The sequence below is a fragment of the Passer montanus genome, unplaced genomic scaffold, assembly GCF_014805655.1.
Source record: "Passer montanus isolate IOZ18808 unplaced genomic scaffold, ASM1480565v1 scaffold50, whole genome shotgun sequence".
NCBI classification, from domain to species: Eukaryota; Metazoa; Chordata; class Aves; order Passeriformes; family Passeridae; genus Passer; species Passer montanus.
Window position 1 is genome coordinate 4,894,682 of NW_024369930.1, and position 15,321 is coordinate 4,910,002.

Sequence of the window (15,321 nt, forward strand, 5' to 3'; positions counted from 1 at the left end):
ATTTGCAAGAAGTTTAGTATAAATTGTAATTTTAAAAAAGCTTTTTTTTAATATATACAATCTATAGTGTCTTTACAAAAGACTTAGGGATTTGACCTCTACTTTGCTTAATCATGCATACTAGCAATTGAACAGAAAGGAGGAGTCTCTGTGAGGCTTATTAATGGATTTTATCTGGCAGTTTTGCTGTGGTAGACATTACCCAGCCAGTGAGATTTGTTGAGGGTGGTTTCATTGAATTTTTTTGTTTTGTTTGGGTGGTGGTTGTTTTTTAATTGCCTGAAGTCCAGTTCACCTTATCCCTTCTAAGTCTCTAGGTCAACTAATAGCAACAGTAATTCCAAAACACAGTTTTGGCATTTTGGTCTTCTTCAGAGTGTGAATTATTCACAAATTCTTGATTGAGAAAGCAATACTTCTTTTCAATTATTTTTTTATTGTGCTTATTGTGACAGTGCCACCAGGGAGACCCTTTAATTATGGTTCCATGTTCCTCAGTTTCTCCTGACTCTTTGACTCTGCTGGTGATAAGAATTTCCAGGCATCTCGCTCACCCTGGCAGAAGACCTGCTGTGCTTCCTCAGCACACACCATGTCTGAGCCTCGTTCCTCCTGCACCACTGTCCTTCTCTTCTTCTGAACAAATTTTTCTGGTTTTCCTCCTACATCTGTTAAGGTCTTGACAGCCTTTTGCCTCTTCCTTATTCAAACCTTTCTCCCTTGCTTAGAGAAGCCCTTTGAAAAATTAGTGCTTTTTTTCTTTCAGCTGGTGGAATATTTCCTCTTGGTGAAAAAGCTGCTTGACCATTGTAACTGGGATCTTCTCTCAGCAAATCCTGCTGTTAGGTGTCTCTAGAGATGCCTACCTCTGAAAGCCTACTTGTTTTTTGGTTAGGAAGATATTCCAATGATTTGGGATGGAGGGAATTAGTGTCTATGTTGTTTTGGTTGTTTTTTGGTTTTTTTTTTACTGAACTATAAGTGGCCATACTGGTGAGCCCTTGCTATACACTAGTTTTTCCAATCTTGCAAGTTCCCATATTCTCCTGAAGTTACATGTTTGAAGGATTTGCTGTTTAACCATTATTCTGATAACAAGCATGGTGTACCTGCCTCAAAGGAACTGTGATGGCAAATTGCAACATTTAATTCATCATGTTACTGTATAAGGAGAGAACAATCTATTTATTTAAATCTGATTTTTAAAAGATTTTTTTCTCTTTTACAAATGGATATATTTTATTGTCAAGACCTGGTGGGTTTTTTTAGTTTTTTGAGATTAGTTTATGTGTATTTCTGTATTTTTTTCCTCTTGTTGGTTGTATGCAGCAACAGCTGGAAGGTGTAAGTGCTATAGAGCAGTTGTTACTTGAAACGTGTCTAATTTATTAAAAACTGGACATTTGCCTTATGCAAAACAATTCTAATTAGAATCTGTGTACAGTGAAACACCGTAGAATCTGGTTCTGCCTTCAGGACTAAGGCTTCCAGTGATTCATGTGGTACAACTTGAAAAACAAGATAACTGGTTTTCTAGTTATGGTTGTCCTAACTGTATGATTTTTGAACTTTTTTCAGAGCCATAAAATAGATATACGGACAAATGGTGGCAAAGTAATTGGTCTTGGAACACTTCATGGCAATACAGATATTTGTGCAACAGAAAAGGGGGTAAGTAGGAAGTAAAACTTTCTCTTCAATGGCTTATTCTCCTCGTTTTTTGTAAAAGACAAAATTCAAAGAATGTGCTAAAGAATAAACCTCATTGTAATTTTGCTGTTTCTTAAGTTTGTCTGTTAAATTATGTATATCCTGTGCTTGATTTGGATTGATAAATGGGCTCCACAGAAAGCAGGAGAAAGTGTGTGGTCATTCCATTGGTACAGAGGTTGTTCTACTGATACAACCCATCAGCTTTAATTATGTAGACCCCTCACAACATTTTTAATCTTCCTCCCTGGCTAATATGCAGGCATCTGGACTCTGCAGGAGGCTCAGGAGTTTTAGTGGATAGTGGCTTGATATTTGTGAATGTTATACACTTCTAGTGTTACATAAGAATGGAAGAGTAGAAAGTTTTGCAGTCTTCTTTGCAGCTGAGGAAATAAAATCACAGGTAATCTTGCTATGAGATGCGGTGGGAAGACTCACAAACAGAAGAACAGATTTGTAGAGAAGTAGCTTGGTTTTTTTCAGTAGATGGCAGTATGAGACTAACCACAAACTACTCTGGTTTTGTTTCTTGACATAAGCAGGCAATTCTCCTTTATTTAAAGTAATGCAGAGCTAAAATCCCTGCAGTCTTGGTTTTAGGTATTTTAATGTCCATGCAGGTGTTTGCAGTAGGATTCATTGCATCTGAGGTATTGCTGTGTGAACATGTGGAGCCAGGCTGAGGCTGGGAGTAGCTTGGATTTGTGCTCTGGCAGAATCCATAGGCAGCCTTTAAACCAGCAGCCCTGGGAAGAATCAGAGTGGGGGTAACTCTCCCTTGCCATGGATAGATCTGAGACCAAACTAGTGATTTCCAGGCATCCAAGGTCACTTCTGTGAAGTGCTGTTTGGCACTGCTGTACACATTGTGGGTTGGGCTCCCAGATCAGCTCACTTACCTAGAGCCAGCTGTGAGCTCTTCTTAGTGTCCTGCTGTAAACTAAGCAACTTCACACTGGATTTTCCAAAAACTGTCAGCATTAATTTATCTGTGTTTCTTTGGAAGTGGGTGTTAGACTTTTATGTAATAAATGTAATGTAATAATTGTATCTGTATGGGAAAATATAGCTCAGAAAATTGTTTTACTTTGAGCCTTTAAATGCTTTTTAAAAAATTAGCTCTTTTCAGAAAGATCATCCTTCTGAAACAATAAAACAAATGTCATACAGATTAAGTTGAAGTGCTTCTTTGTGATCATAAATATTTGTATGTAGTATGTAATATTACAAGAAGTCAATCTTAGTGTTGTGAAGCTGTAGTAACTTGAGTGAAGTGAGTCATTTTAGCACGAATTCACAGCTACAGAACAATATTTTGGCTTATGCTATTGAACTTCTCACTAACAGACTTTGTAGTGTGGTTAGGAAGGACAGATTTCTTTTCTCAACTGGCCACCTCTGTTAATAATCAGTCAGCCTTATGCCTCCTCTGTGTGCTGGTATGAGATGTTTCTTCCATCAGTTGCAGTCATTATTATGTAATTGTGGCTCTGTCAGCATTTCCAGCCCCCTCCTGGAGGTGGGGAGGGAGAGGATGTGGTAAAAGGCACAAAGCACTTGAGAAATGGAGAATATTTTTTAAGGAGGGAAGTGAGAGAAGGCACTAGTAAAGCATTTGAACAATGACAGCAAGAAAAGGAAGGCCAAGAGCAGGAATATGTGGAGAAGGAATTGTATATGTCTTATTTAAACATAGCAATATGTTAGTTTTTATCTTGAAAATGTGTTCAGGTGTAAAACCTTCTCAGTCTGACTTATGGAACTTGAGCATGTGGTCAAGTTTCAGGAACTGCAACCCCCAAGGCTCTATGCCCAAAGGAAGGAATTTTTTCCAGAAGATCTGGTGGTTCAATGGACAAAAATAAAGAAATTTGTTTGGCTGGGGAGTTATTAGCTAATCTGTGCCATGGAGACTTTTCTATAACACTTACTTTGTTGAGCCAGACATCTATGTTTTGCCAAAAATCCACAAGAATTAAAGAACTTGGGATTGAAAACATTTATTTTCATTGAAAAGCAATCCCATTTTTCCATGCTTTCCCCATCTAAAATACTTTTTTATTCTTATACTTGAGCAGTGTGACTTCCCCTTCCTCCATGCCCTACCCTGATTTGGGTTGTTCTGAAACAAATGTTCTTTATATTGGTAGTTTTTCTTTTATTGTTTATAGTAACTTCTTTTGATCTGGAGCTGAGACAACTCTTTATTACTGTGCAATTTTAAGGAGGGTAGTTGAGGCTGGTAAATGAGTTGGTAGGTGAGATTATTTAGATATATTACTTTATTTAAAAATTAAGTGTTTTATTGTAAACAGAGTTAAAACTTGCATTCTCTAGGAAGAGAGGGAGCCTTTTGAACTTCCCTTTGCCTGGTTAGGAACGCCACAAGGCAGCCAGTTTGTATCCAAACTATGCAGACATTTTTATTTTATTCCTTCCCTTTCAAGTGTGCTTTGTACTATTTTCCTTGTGCTGATATCAGTGACGGCCCTGGGAAATGGGGAATGTTCTTTGCAAGCCATTGAACTCTTAGAGTAGGTCAGGTCATGGAGCCTAAAATGAGAGTGCCTGTCCCTGTCCCTGCTGCTGTGGCCACGGAAATCAGCAGGTCTGCACTTGGCCATGCAGGGTGGGGAGGGGGATGATGTCCTAGGCATCCCTAGGACAGATGCCATGTAAATTGGTGTTTAAGATCTCCGGTTATTAGGGTTTTGTTGCAAGCAGTAGAAGATTAAAACCTTGTGTTCAGTAGTGACAAGTTATGCTTTGATACTGAATTTTGTTTCTATGTGTAACACAGTTTTAAGCAGCAGCACCTGCAGTGATTGTAGGCATGGACTGTCACATATTTCCAATTCTACCATAGGTTATGCATAGCATTTTGATTTTCTTAAAGTTTATTGTGTCTTGCTAAATTATTGGAGATCTAGCCAGTATTGCAGCATCATGGGACAAGTCTTAAGCCAGTAATCCATTCTGTAATTTTATAATTTAGCAGTTCAGCATGAATGGATGGCTAAGGCCACAGTATAATTTGGCTGTCATAGAGTCCACACTAAAGCAGCCTTTTCAGCTCAGTTTTTGGGATACAAAGCAGCACTGAGTTTGTGCAACGCTAGTAGTTATTTGTCTGAATATCTCTTGCTTCATCCTTAGCTTATTCTTTATATAGTATTAGACTAGAAGGGTCGACAGACTTATTTTGTATATTAACTTTTTTTGCACAAGATGGCAATGCTAAAATGACAAGGAGGATTTAAAAATAGTTTGGGTGAGGTACACGTTTATCTAGAAAGCCATGTATTGTTTCATGTAATGAATAAGGATTTTGTGCAGTTCACTGCAAGTCTCCGTAAGCAAAAGAAAAACAAATTGAGTGGGGGTTCAGGTATGAACTATTGCATTCTTCCATCATAAACCAAATTTAACTGAACAGAACAGAATTCATTTTCATATGGTTGTTGCACAAGCATGTGAATTGTTCTGTTTTGCTCAAATACATTGACATTATATCAAGTGGCTCATCACTTTTACATAAATAATCTCATCTGTCACCTTTTATTTCCCAAATCCATAGTGCAACTTTTCATGTTCTGTCCTTTCTGTTTCTATTGAAAAGAAGTAGAAATGGAGATCTTATCCCTGGTTTTTTGTGGCTTTGTATGTCTTGAGGCTTAAGTCCAAGAATAGAAGCCTGAGTAACCAAGGTAATAGGAGAATTGTACTGAGAAAAAGGGCAGCTGGGTGGGGCTTTTTTGCAAACCTTCACCGAAGATATATCTACAAATTAAGCCAGTTAAAAATCTTCATAAATAGCAGTATGTAACAAAGACAGAGGATGTTTCAGTTTGTGTTGGCAGAAAATTGATCACCAATGCTCCAAGTGTCATAATGCTGTATGAAGATTCAGTCTGCATAATTAAAGTTAATCCTTCATTTTGCTCTACAAAATGAAGTGCTTAATTTTTTAATATTAAATTTAGCTTTTTTTCATCTGTTTGTGTCTACTTGGGTTCTTCACTTGAACTGTGAATGTAATAACTCATAGGAATGTTGTGAGGAGTCATTGGTTGTTAAGTCAGAGCTCTTGGATGAAAAGGTTTTTGTTTTGTCTTGTGTAGCTTTTAGCTAAGAACCTGATTCCATTTGTCCTGCTCCAACAACTGCTTTCCATTTGTTTTGTGTCTTAACAGTGTTACTTCCCACTGCTTTTTCAAGCTGTGTTGACAAATTTTTGATTATGTTTATTTCTCCTAGAGTGTAAATATAGAGAAGCTGCAGGGGACAACCATCAATATATCTACTGAAGATGGGCTGCTGAAAACCAAATATCTCTATGCAGAATCAGCATCTCTCTCTTCAGAATCTGGTGATATTATGCTGGGAAGTGTTCATGGTAAGAAGGAAATCTGTCACAAATTAAACTGTTTTGAAGGTGTTCAGTAATGTTTACAGTAACAAATGGACTAATGCACTAGACCATCACTAAATCAGCTGTGCACAGTATACAAGCAAAACAGTTCTGTTTCTCTTAGAGACTTAATTGATTTTTGGCCACCTAGCAGACTGTATTTTGGAAAACAGTTTCATAAGCACACTTACTAAGAGCAAAAAGCATACATTATATGAAAGAAATGTCACACATACTAAGGACATCAAAATATTCTAAAATTCAGCAATGAAAATGATACTAAAAGTTGTCAGCAGGCTTCTCTTCCCCTCTCCCCATCCTTTATTTTCTTCATAGGAGAAGCAACTCTTAGAACATCTACTAAGAACGATTGTTGGAGAGAGTCATAATTAGAAGTTTTTATTAGAAATAGCCTGTGTGCTTTCTGGCACCTTATACTAAGAGTGGTGACAGTTTCTGTTTTTAGAAGAAGTTCTTAGTACTTCTTAGCAGTCTCTAAACCATCCACCCTTTGGTGTCCTTCCCCTAGATCTAAAACTAATAAACTACAGAATATTTTATTTAAGCAGCAGCTGAGGTTCAAATCTGGTGTGGTTTTTTAATTTAACAAAACTCCCACTGAATTCAGACTGTGCTATAATGCATTTGTGGTGATTTAGCATTGAGTAAAACAAACTGGAATATGTACAAAGAAAATTTACTCAGCTCTGTCAGAGTTCCAGATTTTCAGCTATATCCCTTAAAAAGAATTTGCTACAATTGCTAAGAAGTTATGCTGTCATCTTGCTTGAGAAATTACTTTTCTCCCTTGAAGGAGCAACTCCTTTGTCCATTTATATTAAATTTGAGAATGGTTTCTAAACCTGTTAGGTCAAGTTAATTTTAGCATGCACTGACAGAAATAAACTGCTTTTTCTCCTGTTGTTGTATTTTTCTAAAATGTAGGCTTGTATTATTTCTGGAACTTCTGTCTGATAAGCTGTGCTGGTTTGGCGTTTTCTAACTTTATACAGTATAATGATATTGTAGAGTGATCAAATTGTGAGCAGGTTCAGGTCTTTGTGCACATCCAAGAGTTAATTCTTATTTTCTAGTTACAAAATGAAATCATAACTGCTGTAGTTAATAGCTTACTTTCTTCAGTAATGCCTGTTGCCATTAAACTGAAAAACAATGTGAAAACAAATAGAATTGTATCCAAATTATGCAGACATTTCTTGCGTTACTTCAGGATTATTTTTATGACCTCTCTACTAAATGGGCTTGGAACACCTAATGTTATTTTAGCTATATGTTTTTAAAAGATTTGCTTGGTAACTTTACCCTATTTTTTGAGAAAAAATATTTTCTGTAAAATATCATGTTCCCCAATCATGTTTAATAGTAAGAGCCAAGGCTTTTAAGGTACACATACAAACACATTTTAGCAGACAAGATAAGATAACTCCTATAGATTTCTGCTAGGAAAAAATGGTTACTTTCACTTCTGATTTTTGAGATAGCTCAATTGCAATAGTTTTGTCTGTAAGCACCTGAACAGATTGTTTCTTGGGCAAGTAAAGTCACCATTTCCCTACAGCTAACACTATAGATGGCATCAAATCAGCACATCCTGCACAAAACTAAGCTAGATTTCATGGCTTTTGCACTGGAAAAATAGAAGTTAACTTTGTAAAATCTGTGCTGCCCTATCTGAGACACATTTTATGGTTGAAACTCAGGCTGTAATGTCACAACACTGGTAGAGCTCAAACTTTCACAGCTGCTCATTTGCATGCTTCATTCTCCTCTGGCAAGTGAGTAATGCATTGTTTTGAAAGGAGTTTGTTTTGGGTCATTTTCATCAGCTTCTGTAACAGGCATTAGAGATGTCAGGTGCTATTAAGCTTTTGAGTTGACACCTGAAAAAGAAATTTGATCCTGAGGATTTTCTTCTTTATCCAAGAGCCAATAACATTACTGTGAACCTTTTTTACCAAGGGGTACATGGGAGAAACAGGACACCCCTCTTTGCAGCAGCCCCAAAGTCTTGGGTTGAGTTGCAGTAACTATTAATTTATTTTATAAATCTAGTTTAAATTTGGATTAGATATCAGATTCCTTCACAGCTAGTGTTTAAAGTAGGTTCAGTTAGACCAAGCTTGCTCAAGGCTTTGTCTAGTTGAGCTTTGAGTATTTTCAAGTCCAGAGTTTGTATGACCTTTCTGGACATCTTGGTCCACTCCCAAATTATTTTTCTGTTAGGGAAAAAAACTTTTTTAATCATAATTTCCATTACCACTTGTATCCATTATTGCTACTTCTTCCTTCTTGCTGCATTACCATGAGAAGAATGTTTTTTTTTCTCTATACCCTCCCATTAGGTAGTTGAAGGCCACAAGAAGACTCCTTCTCAGCCTTCCCCTTTTAAAGCAAAACAAACATGCTCTCAGAGCATCTCTAGCTTGTTCTGGGTCCCTAATCTTCTCAATAGCCTTCTCTGACCTTAGTTAAGTACACCAGTGTCATTCTGGACTTGAAAGCACAAAACTGGACACAATATTCCAAGTGCAGCCTCACAGAATGTGTTGACATTGTGCAGCATTGGTGATTCTGCCATATAAGTGTGTATCTAAATGGAGTTTGATTTCTACACCTTGAATATTTTTCAAGGATCTGCTTACCAGAACAGGAAAGAAAACCCCCAGAAAACAAAGAACAAAGGGTATGTGCTGACAGAATATGATCTACCTTCAGCTGCTCCATGGCACTGCTGGCTGACAAAACCTTAGGTCTCTTTGTAGGCTGTACCAAACCAAGTGCCAGTCATGATAAAATGAGGAAAAGGATGGGATAATTATAGCATGCCTTTTTAAAACAGCAAAGAGTGAAGCCAAGTGTCTTTCAAGGTCATTGGAAAATGCTTTTGTTTCTGCTCTGATTTTTAGAACTCCAAAGTATTTTGTACAATATGTACTTGAAATGATGAATTTAAGACTGTTGATGATAGGCTGCTTTTCTAGCTTTCAGCCCATGAACCACTAAGAAAAATACAGGTCATATACAGTGGAATGCACTCTGCCCTAATGGCTGTTTGCTACTGTGTAATTACACAAGATAGGGTAGAGCTTAATCCATCTGCAATTTTTAAAATCTCTCCTGAAAGAGCTGAAAATCATGGCTACTGTGTATTGCTAAACTGCACTCAGTTTCTGTGGTCAGCCTTAGTCTTCATTCTTTCTCTTGGGAGGATGAGAGAATGGCAGGGATGACATGGTGTGGTTTAGTTTTTAATTTAGAGCATTTTCTGTGACACATTGATGCATGGAAATGTAGAAGTTTCTGCAATTTAATTAGACTGTTAGTAGTATAGATGTCTCTTCTGCTACAAGGTACATCTGTTGTCCTTCCAGATGCTCTTGATGTTGTAGGTGAAAGGGCAGAATAAGTATTTTCAAATTTTTGAGGCTGGAACACCTGTGCCTGTTTAAAGTGGTACAAGTTCAGTAGAAAGCCATTCTACATTTTGTGCCTTTCACACTTTGTTTGATGTTCTCCACTTTGTCTAACATAGTCCAACAGAAGTCAGTGGAAATGTTGACAAGGAGTTTTCATGCACAAGAGTAAGTTGGGAGGGAGTGGAAATGTTCAGTGGATCCAGGAAGTTGCCTTTGCAAATAGCACAAGATTCCCTCCAGCAGACATGGGGTATAGGTATATAAAAAAAGGAAAATAGAAACTGTTTGCATGTTAATAAATTATAAAATAATTAATAATAAATTGCATGTTATTCATGCAATTGAACTTAAATCCTCTGTAGTGCTGTTGCAGGCATCAGAGCAATTCACAAAAATTGCCCAAAGTAAGGCAATATGGTGCATTATCCTTGCACATGCCTCTCTAGGTTTTATTCTCCCTCAAATCCAGGTGGTGTCTTTGAATTTGTGCAATGTTTTTCCTATCTGGAATCACTTAATTGTTACTCACATACATTGAGACTTTTGTTTGTAAAGCAACAATATTAATAATAAATAAATACTATGTTTCAATAATGTTTTTAACATTTTTTCCCTTTTCATTATAGGTAATACCAACCTTCAGACCAAAAGAGGGAGTATCACAGTAGGTAGGTTCTGCCTTCTCTTTCTCTCTTGCTCTTCCCTTCTCCTCTCTAAAGGCTAAATATTCACAGGGGGAATAAAAAGGAGGTGATTTCACACAGATGTTTTTGCCTCCTTTTCAGGAGTTGCAGTCACAAGTGTGGCTGAATAAGACCCTTTCCAAACTCAGCCTTTTGTTGTTGGGCAAGGCACAAGATCTCCCTTGATGCCCAGTAGCTGCTGGACTTTGGACAAGTGAGGCTGAGTCTAGCTGTCATCTTTTAGATATTGATGGAATAAAAGGACTGAGAAAATTCTTAAGTCTACATCAAATGCAGTTGTGCCCTTACTGTAGTTCTCTCTCTTATTGCTGTCAGTGATTAGCTATGTTTACTTTTTATATCAGGAAGCTAATCATTGATGTATTAATTGTCAGGGGAGGTGATGGCAAGGCTTGTGATAAATCAGTGTTTTCAAACTATTATGCCAATAGTTTTCCCTTCAGAAATGAAAACAGCTCATAAAACTTTTATTGGGAACCTGGGCATTTATATGACAGGACAACTCAGAGCTATCAGTTATGGTGTACCTTATATCAGAGTATTTTATAGCACACAAACACCAAAGTGAGAAACTCAAATTTTAATTATTGCTATGGCAGAAAATTGAAGGCTCATGTATCTTTTGAATGTAGGAAGGTTTCCTCAGGCCCAGACCTTGAAGACTTCTGCTGATGCTGTGTAGTCACTCACTAAGCATGTTTCAGGGACCATCTCTAAGATGTGTTCAGGGACTGTAAGAGCTCCTATGTTTCTAAGAGCTCTATACTAACATTCCTGGAAAATGAATGCAAGACACATTCTTATGGGTTAGTCATTAAACCACAGAATTAAATTAAACTTGCTATGCTGTTTTTCCTTCTCTTAAATAAACTCATAGGGTATGAAGACTGTTTAAATAAAGGTTTCTTAATATAGGAGGTAGCTTTTTCCATCAACAGATGATGATTATTTTCCTTAACTAACCAGGTTCAGCTTCAGCATTGAGACACTCTTACTGTTGGAGAAACTTTATTTTTCAGATATCAATTCTGACAGCACTAGAGAGACTTCATCTTTTTCTAAAGAGCACCATGGTCCCTGGTGTTTTTATAGATTTTTCTAAAGGTAAAAGACTTTGAAGATCCAGACTTTCAACTCTAAAAATGTGAGAACACCTCCTACTTGACCAGTTTGCTGAAGGCTCTGTCCCTTATTTCAGATGGAAGGGATCATCCAGTCCAACAGCCTGGCCAAGAGTTGGAGTGTCTGGTTTAGGGGCTCTTAAACACTCACAGGCTTGGGGCACAAGCTTCTCTGGGAACCCTGCTCCAGTGTTTGACCACTCTCTCTGTAAAAAAATCCTTCCAAAAAAGAACCATTGCCATGCAAGGTTTCACCAGACACCAGGGAGAAAAGCTCAGCCCCTCCTTGTGCCCCTCCCCTCCCCAGGAAGCTGCAGAGATCAGTGAGGTCCCCCCCAGCTTTCTTTTCTCCAAACCAGGCATGCCAGGTGGGTTGGTTGTTTGGGCTTTTTGGAGCAGAGTAATTTATTAAAAAGAGACTATGGCCTTTACAATTAATGGATATAATTTAAAACTGGGATAGAAAATAGATCATTAATAGGTAAAAGGATAGCCTGGATAATTTAGTTAGGAAAGGAATTGTTTTCTTGAGAGATTTCTTTGCTTTGTGCATTGCATCATTCATTCTGCCAGGTCCCCATGGTGAGTATGGTCAGGACTGCTGAGGATTTTTCAGTAATATGTGCAATTTAGTGAATTCTAAATAATAGTGAAGTATATTTAGTGAATAAATTTCAGTTTCTTGTAGTACTTTTCATACGGCAGTTTTAGAACAATCAACTAAACCAAGAATTTTTCTTGGTTAGCTTTCTATCAATAAGAAATACTAGACAGCTAGCCAAGCAGGAATTCAATCTTCATCACACTTCAGATACCTTGGAATTCCATGCCTCCTCCAGTCTGTAATAAAATCATAATAAATATTTTGTGTTCCTATACAGATTGATTTTTGTCACTGATTTTATCATGAGCTAAGTCAGTCTTTAGGTGTTATTAGGAAAAGCATATTTTTGCTTAGATGTAAGTAAAGATCACTTGTGTTGAATCCTTTTCTTAGTGCTTGGCTGATAAAGTGAAGGGAAAAGTGATGCTAAATGTTACCCTTGTAGGCCTTTCACTTTTTTGTGCAGTCTTTCTCAAGTTGTGTGACTTAGGTTTTATTCTTCAAGCTCTATTTATTTCCATAAAACTTAATAAAGACTTTTGTCCTTCCAAGGACACCTTGCTTCACTGTGCCCTTTTTTTTAATCTTTTTTCTCTAGTACCAGTAGATTCTTAAATAGCTAAAGCTGCACAAGACTGACCATCTGTTCCATTTCTAGTAAAAGGCTTTGTCCTTGTTCTCCCCTTGAGAAACCTGGAGAAAACCTTTTCCCTGTTAGAATTCAAGCTGCACATTTTTTCCTTATTTTTACCTTCAGTTATTCATATCCATATCAGCTAGCACTGGATATATATTTGAAAATAAATTGCCTTAGGTTTGATCTGTCATAACCATAAAATATGTATTGTCTCCATTACTATTTGTTATGTATTTTATGCTATCAGCCTATACTTAGGATGGGGTCATTTTTTCATTGTTAAAATATTTATTTATTTAGATTTGGGAACTCTTTTGTGCCTCTTTATTTTAAATCCATTTTCCTTTTATTCCCCTTTATTTGTTAAGAGTTAGAGACAAACTTAAAACAGCGTCTTTATGGACTTGGCAGGAGTGATGAACAATTCCATGTTTCTTGTTATTCTTATTTGTATCCACACACTTGTATCATATAATATCATATCTGTAACATCCATTACATAAATCATATTGATTTTTTTTCCATAAAATGTTTCCTGTTACTTCCATAGATTGTTTACTGTACAGTTTTGTAGTGTCAAGTTTAGTGTTTGGTTTGTGCTGCCAAGCTCCTTGGTGGTTTTGAAACTCTGCTGAAGTTTCTTCAGCCATAGGAAACTTTGTATTAGTGAGGTACTCTGGGAGTCAAAATCTGGCAAGTCATCCTCCCAAAACAGTGTTCCTCAATGGAAAAGTGTTCATTTCTCTCAAGGTTGTTTTTGGCTTCCTGGTGAACCTGTGCCCTGGTGAGCCTGTCCCTCCTGCCCTCCTCCTGCATCCTTTATTGGTGTTGATGCCTTCTGCCAACACAGTCCAGTCTCTCACAAAACAAGAATTCTTTTTATTTCAATATTTATTAATTGAAGACCTAGGAAAGAACACTTTGTTCAGTCTTGCAGATTGACAAAAGTTCTCTTCCCACTGGGAAGAATCCCACAGGAGCTGCTTTTGCATTTGAGAAGTGGGAGGAGAGGCTTCAGTGGATCAGAGCTGTCCCTCTGAAGCACCATCAGCTGGTGCTTTGTGCCCTGTTTGTGCTCCCCCTGGAGAAGCTGCTCTCCTGTCACAGGAGGCTCTTCTTCCTGCCTAGAACAGATAAAGGGACTTATTATAGCTTCTGTTTGAAGCAGAGGAGTCAAAGGCTGGATGTTTCCTGTATCTGTTGCCAGCAAAATCTCTCTCAAGGTTATGTGGAGTCAGTAATTGGCTGTTACTAAATTTGATGGGGAATATCTGCAAAAACAGCTTTTGCATGAAAATTTCTAGTGATCACTGCTTAAAAAGTGCATTTAAATGGTTGGTGCATGTCAAGTTTTCCAGTTCTAATGACTTTAACTTTTCCAATATTATGAACAACCTTTTAAAAAATCATCAGTTAAAATCAATATTTAATTTTCACTTAGACAAGCAAAACCCTTCATTATTAAAGAAGAGTTAATTTTCTTTTTTCAGATTTCAAACAGACCTTCTTTAGTACAGTCTTGAAATGGCAGAAGCGTTCACATCCAGTTCTAGTTATTAATGTTTTCTTTTTAGCCAAAGCCCTTCTCAGTTTCTCAGCTGACTAAGTATGGATTAGCTGGGATTTTTTTGATTACTTTCCCCTCCAAAGAAATCAGCTTTAGCTGTAGGATAAAGATTTTCTTCTGTGTTTTTGCTGCTGTAAGCAATTCACTGATCTTTGGCATCTGTTATTGAAATCTGGGATCAGAAAAGCTCCAGATGAGTTTACTTAGAGCTAAAACTGTATGGCAAGCATAAAACGTTAATATGAGACATCCTTGTTAATTAATCAAATTCATTCTTTCATTAATACCTTTACTTTTTAAAATGGGAAGTTTTATTCAAGTTTTATTTTTTTAGCTACTTCTAAGAGTTTGACTGGTGGGTTTTTTTCTATGCATATTCAGAAGCCAGTCTCTGTTAGTACCTTGGGATTTCTTTCCAAATTTTTTAATTCCTAACATTGTCTCTAAAAATACCTCTCAGTAACTGCCTTTTGTTCATGTACCAAGGTAATTTTTTTATGCTCCTCTAGGTTTTTAAATAATTGCTTTGCAATTTCTATGAGATATAAGCATGTTCAGTAGTTTTAAAGTAAACTCTTCAGGATTTCACTTAATATTGTGGAAGTCTGTATTTAAAATGGGAATACATTGAAATAAAGACTACTCAAGTGTACACTTAAAGCTTCTGAAAGACTTCGTAAAAATGCTTCTTTGCAAAGTTTTATGATCATAAATTTCTGCTAGTAAGGTATAAAAGAAAATTTAGGCCTCTCTATTCCAGGACACAGAAGAAATGCTGTTTTCCTGCAGATATTAAACATTTGTTGATAAATCAGATGTAGTGAATCAGGCTTTACAAAGCCTGTGTTCAGTTATTCTGTGTAACAAGAGTTGCAGTGAGCAGCTGCTTGGCTCCTGCATGGGGCAGCTTGCCTGGGTGAAGTTCTCCCTTGCACAGGGTCTGAGCAAATGAACTCTTTTGGAAACTAAATGACATCTTAGTATTCAAGTTTTGTGCTTGATTTTCACACAAAGACATTCCTGTAGAAAGATGTGCACTGCATTTGGGCCCTTGTAGATGCAGAACAACTGCAGAGCAACAGCCTGAGGAGCAGAGTGTGCCCCAGCTCTGGAGTGGGGAGATAGAA

At 37.2% G+C, this 15,321-nt stretch overlaps 1 protein-coding gene across 1 annotated transcript in view; it reads left to right on the top strand.

The window, feature by feature from the left end:
* The window catches only part of FAM185A (family with sequence similarity 185 member A), a 40,204-nt gene that overhangs the window by 11,501 nt on the left and 13,382 nt on the right, over positions 1-15,321 (top strand). Inside the window, exons 5-7 of the mRNA XM_039723722.1 lie at positions 1,579-1,671; positions 5,971-6,109; positions 10,188-10,229. Of these exons, the coding sequence (XP_039579656.1) occupies positions 1,579-1,671; positions 5,971-6,109; positions 10,188-10,229 (274 nt within the window). The remainder of the gene's footprint in view (positions 1-1,578; positions 1,672-5,970; positions 6,110-10,187; positions 10,230-15,321) is intronic.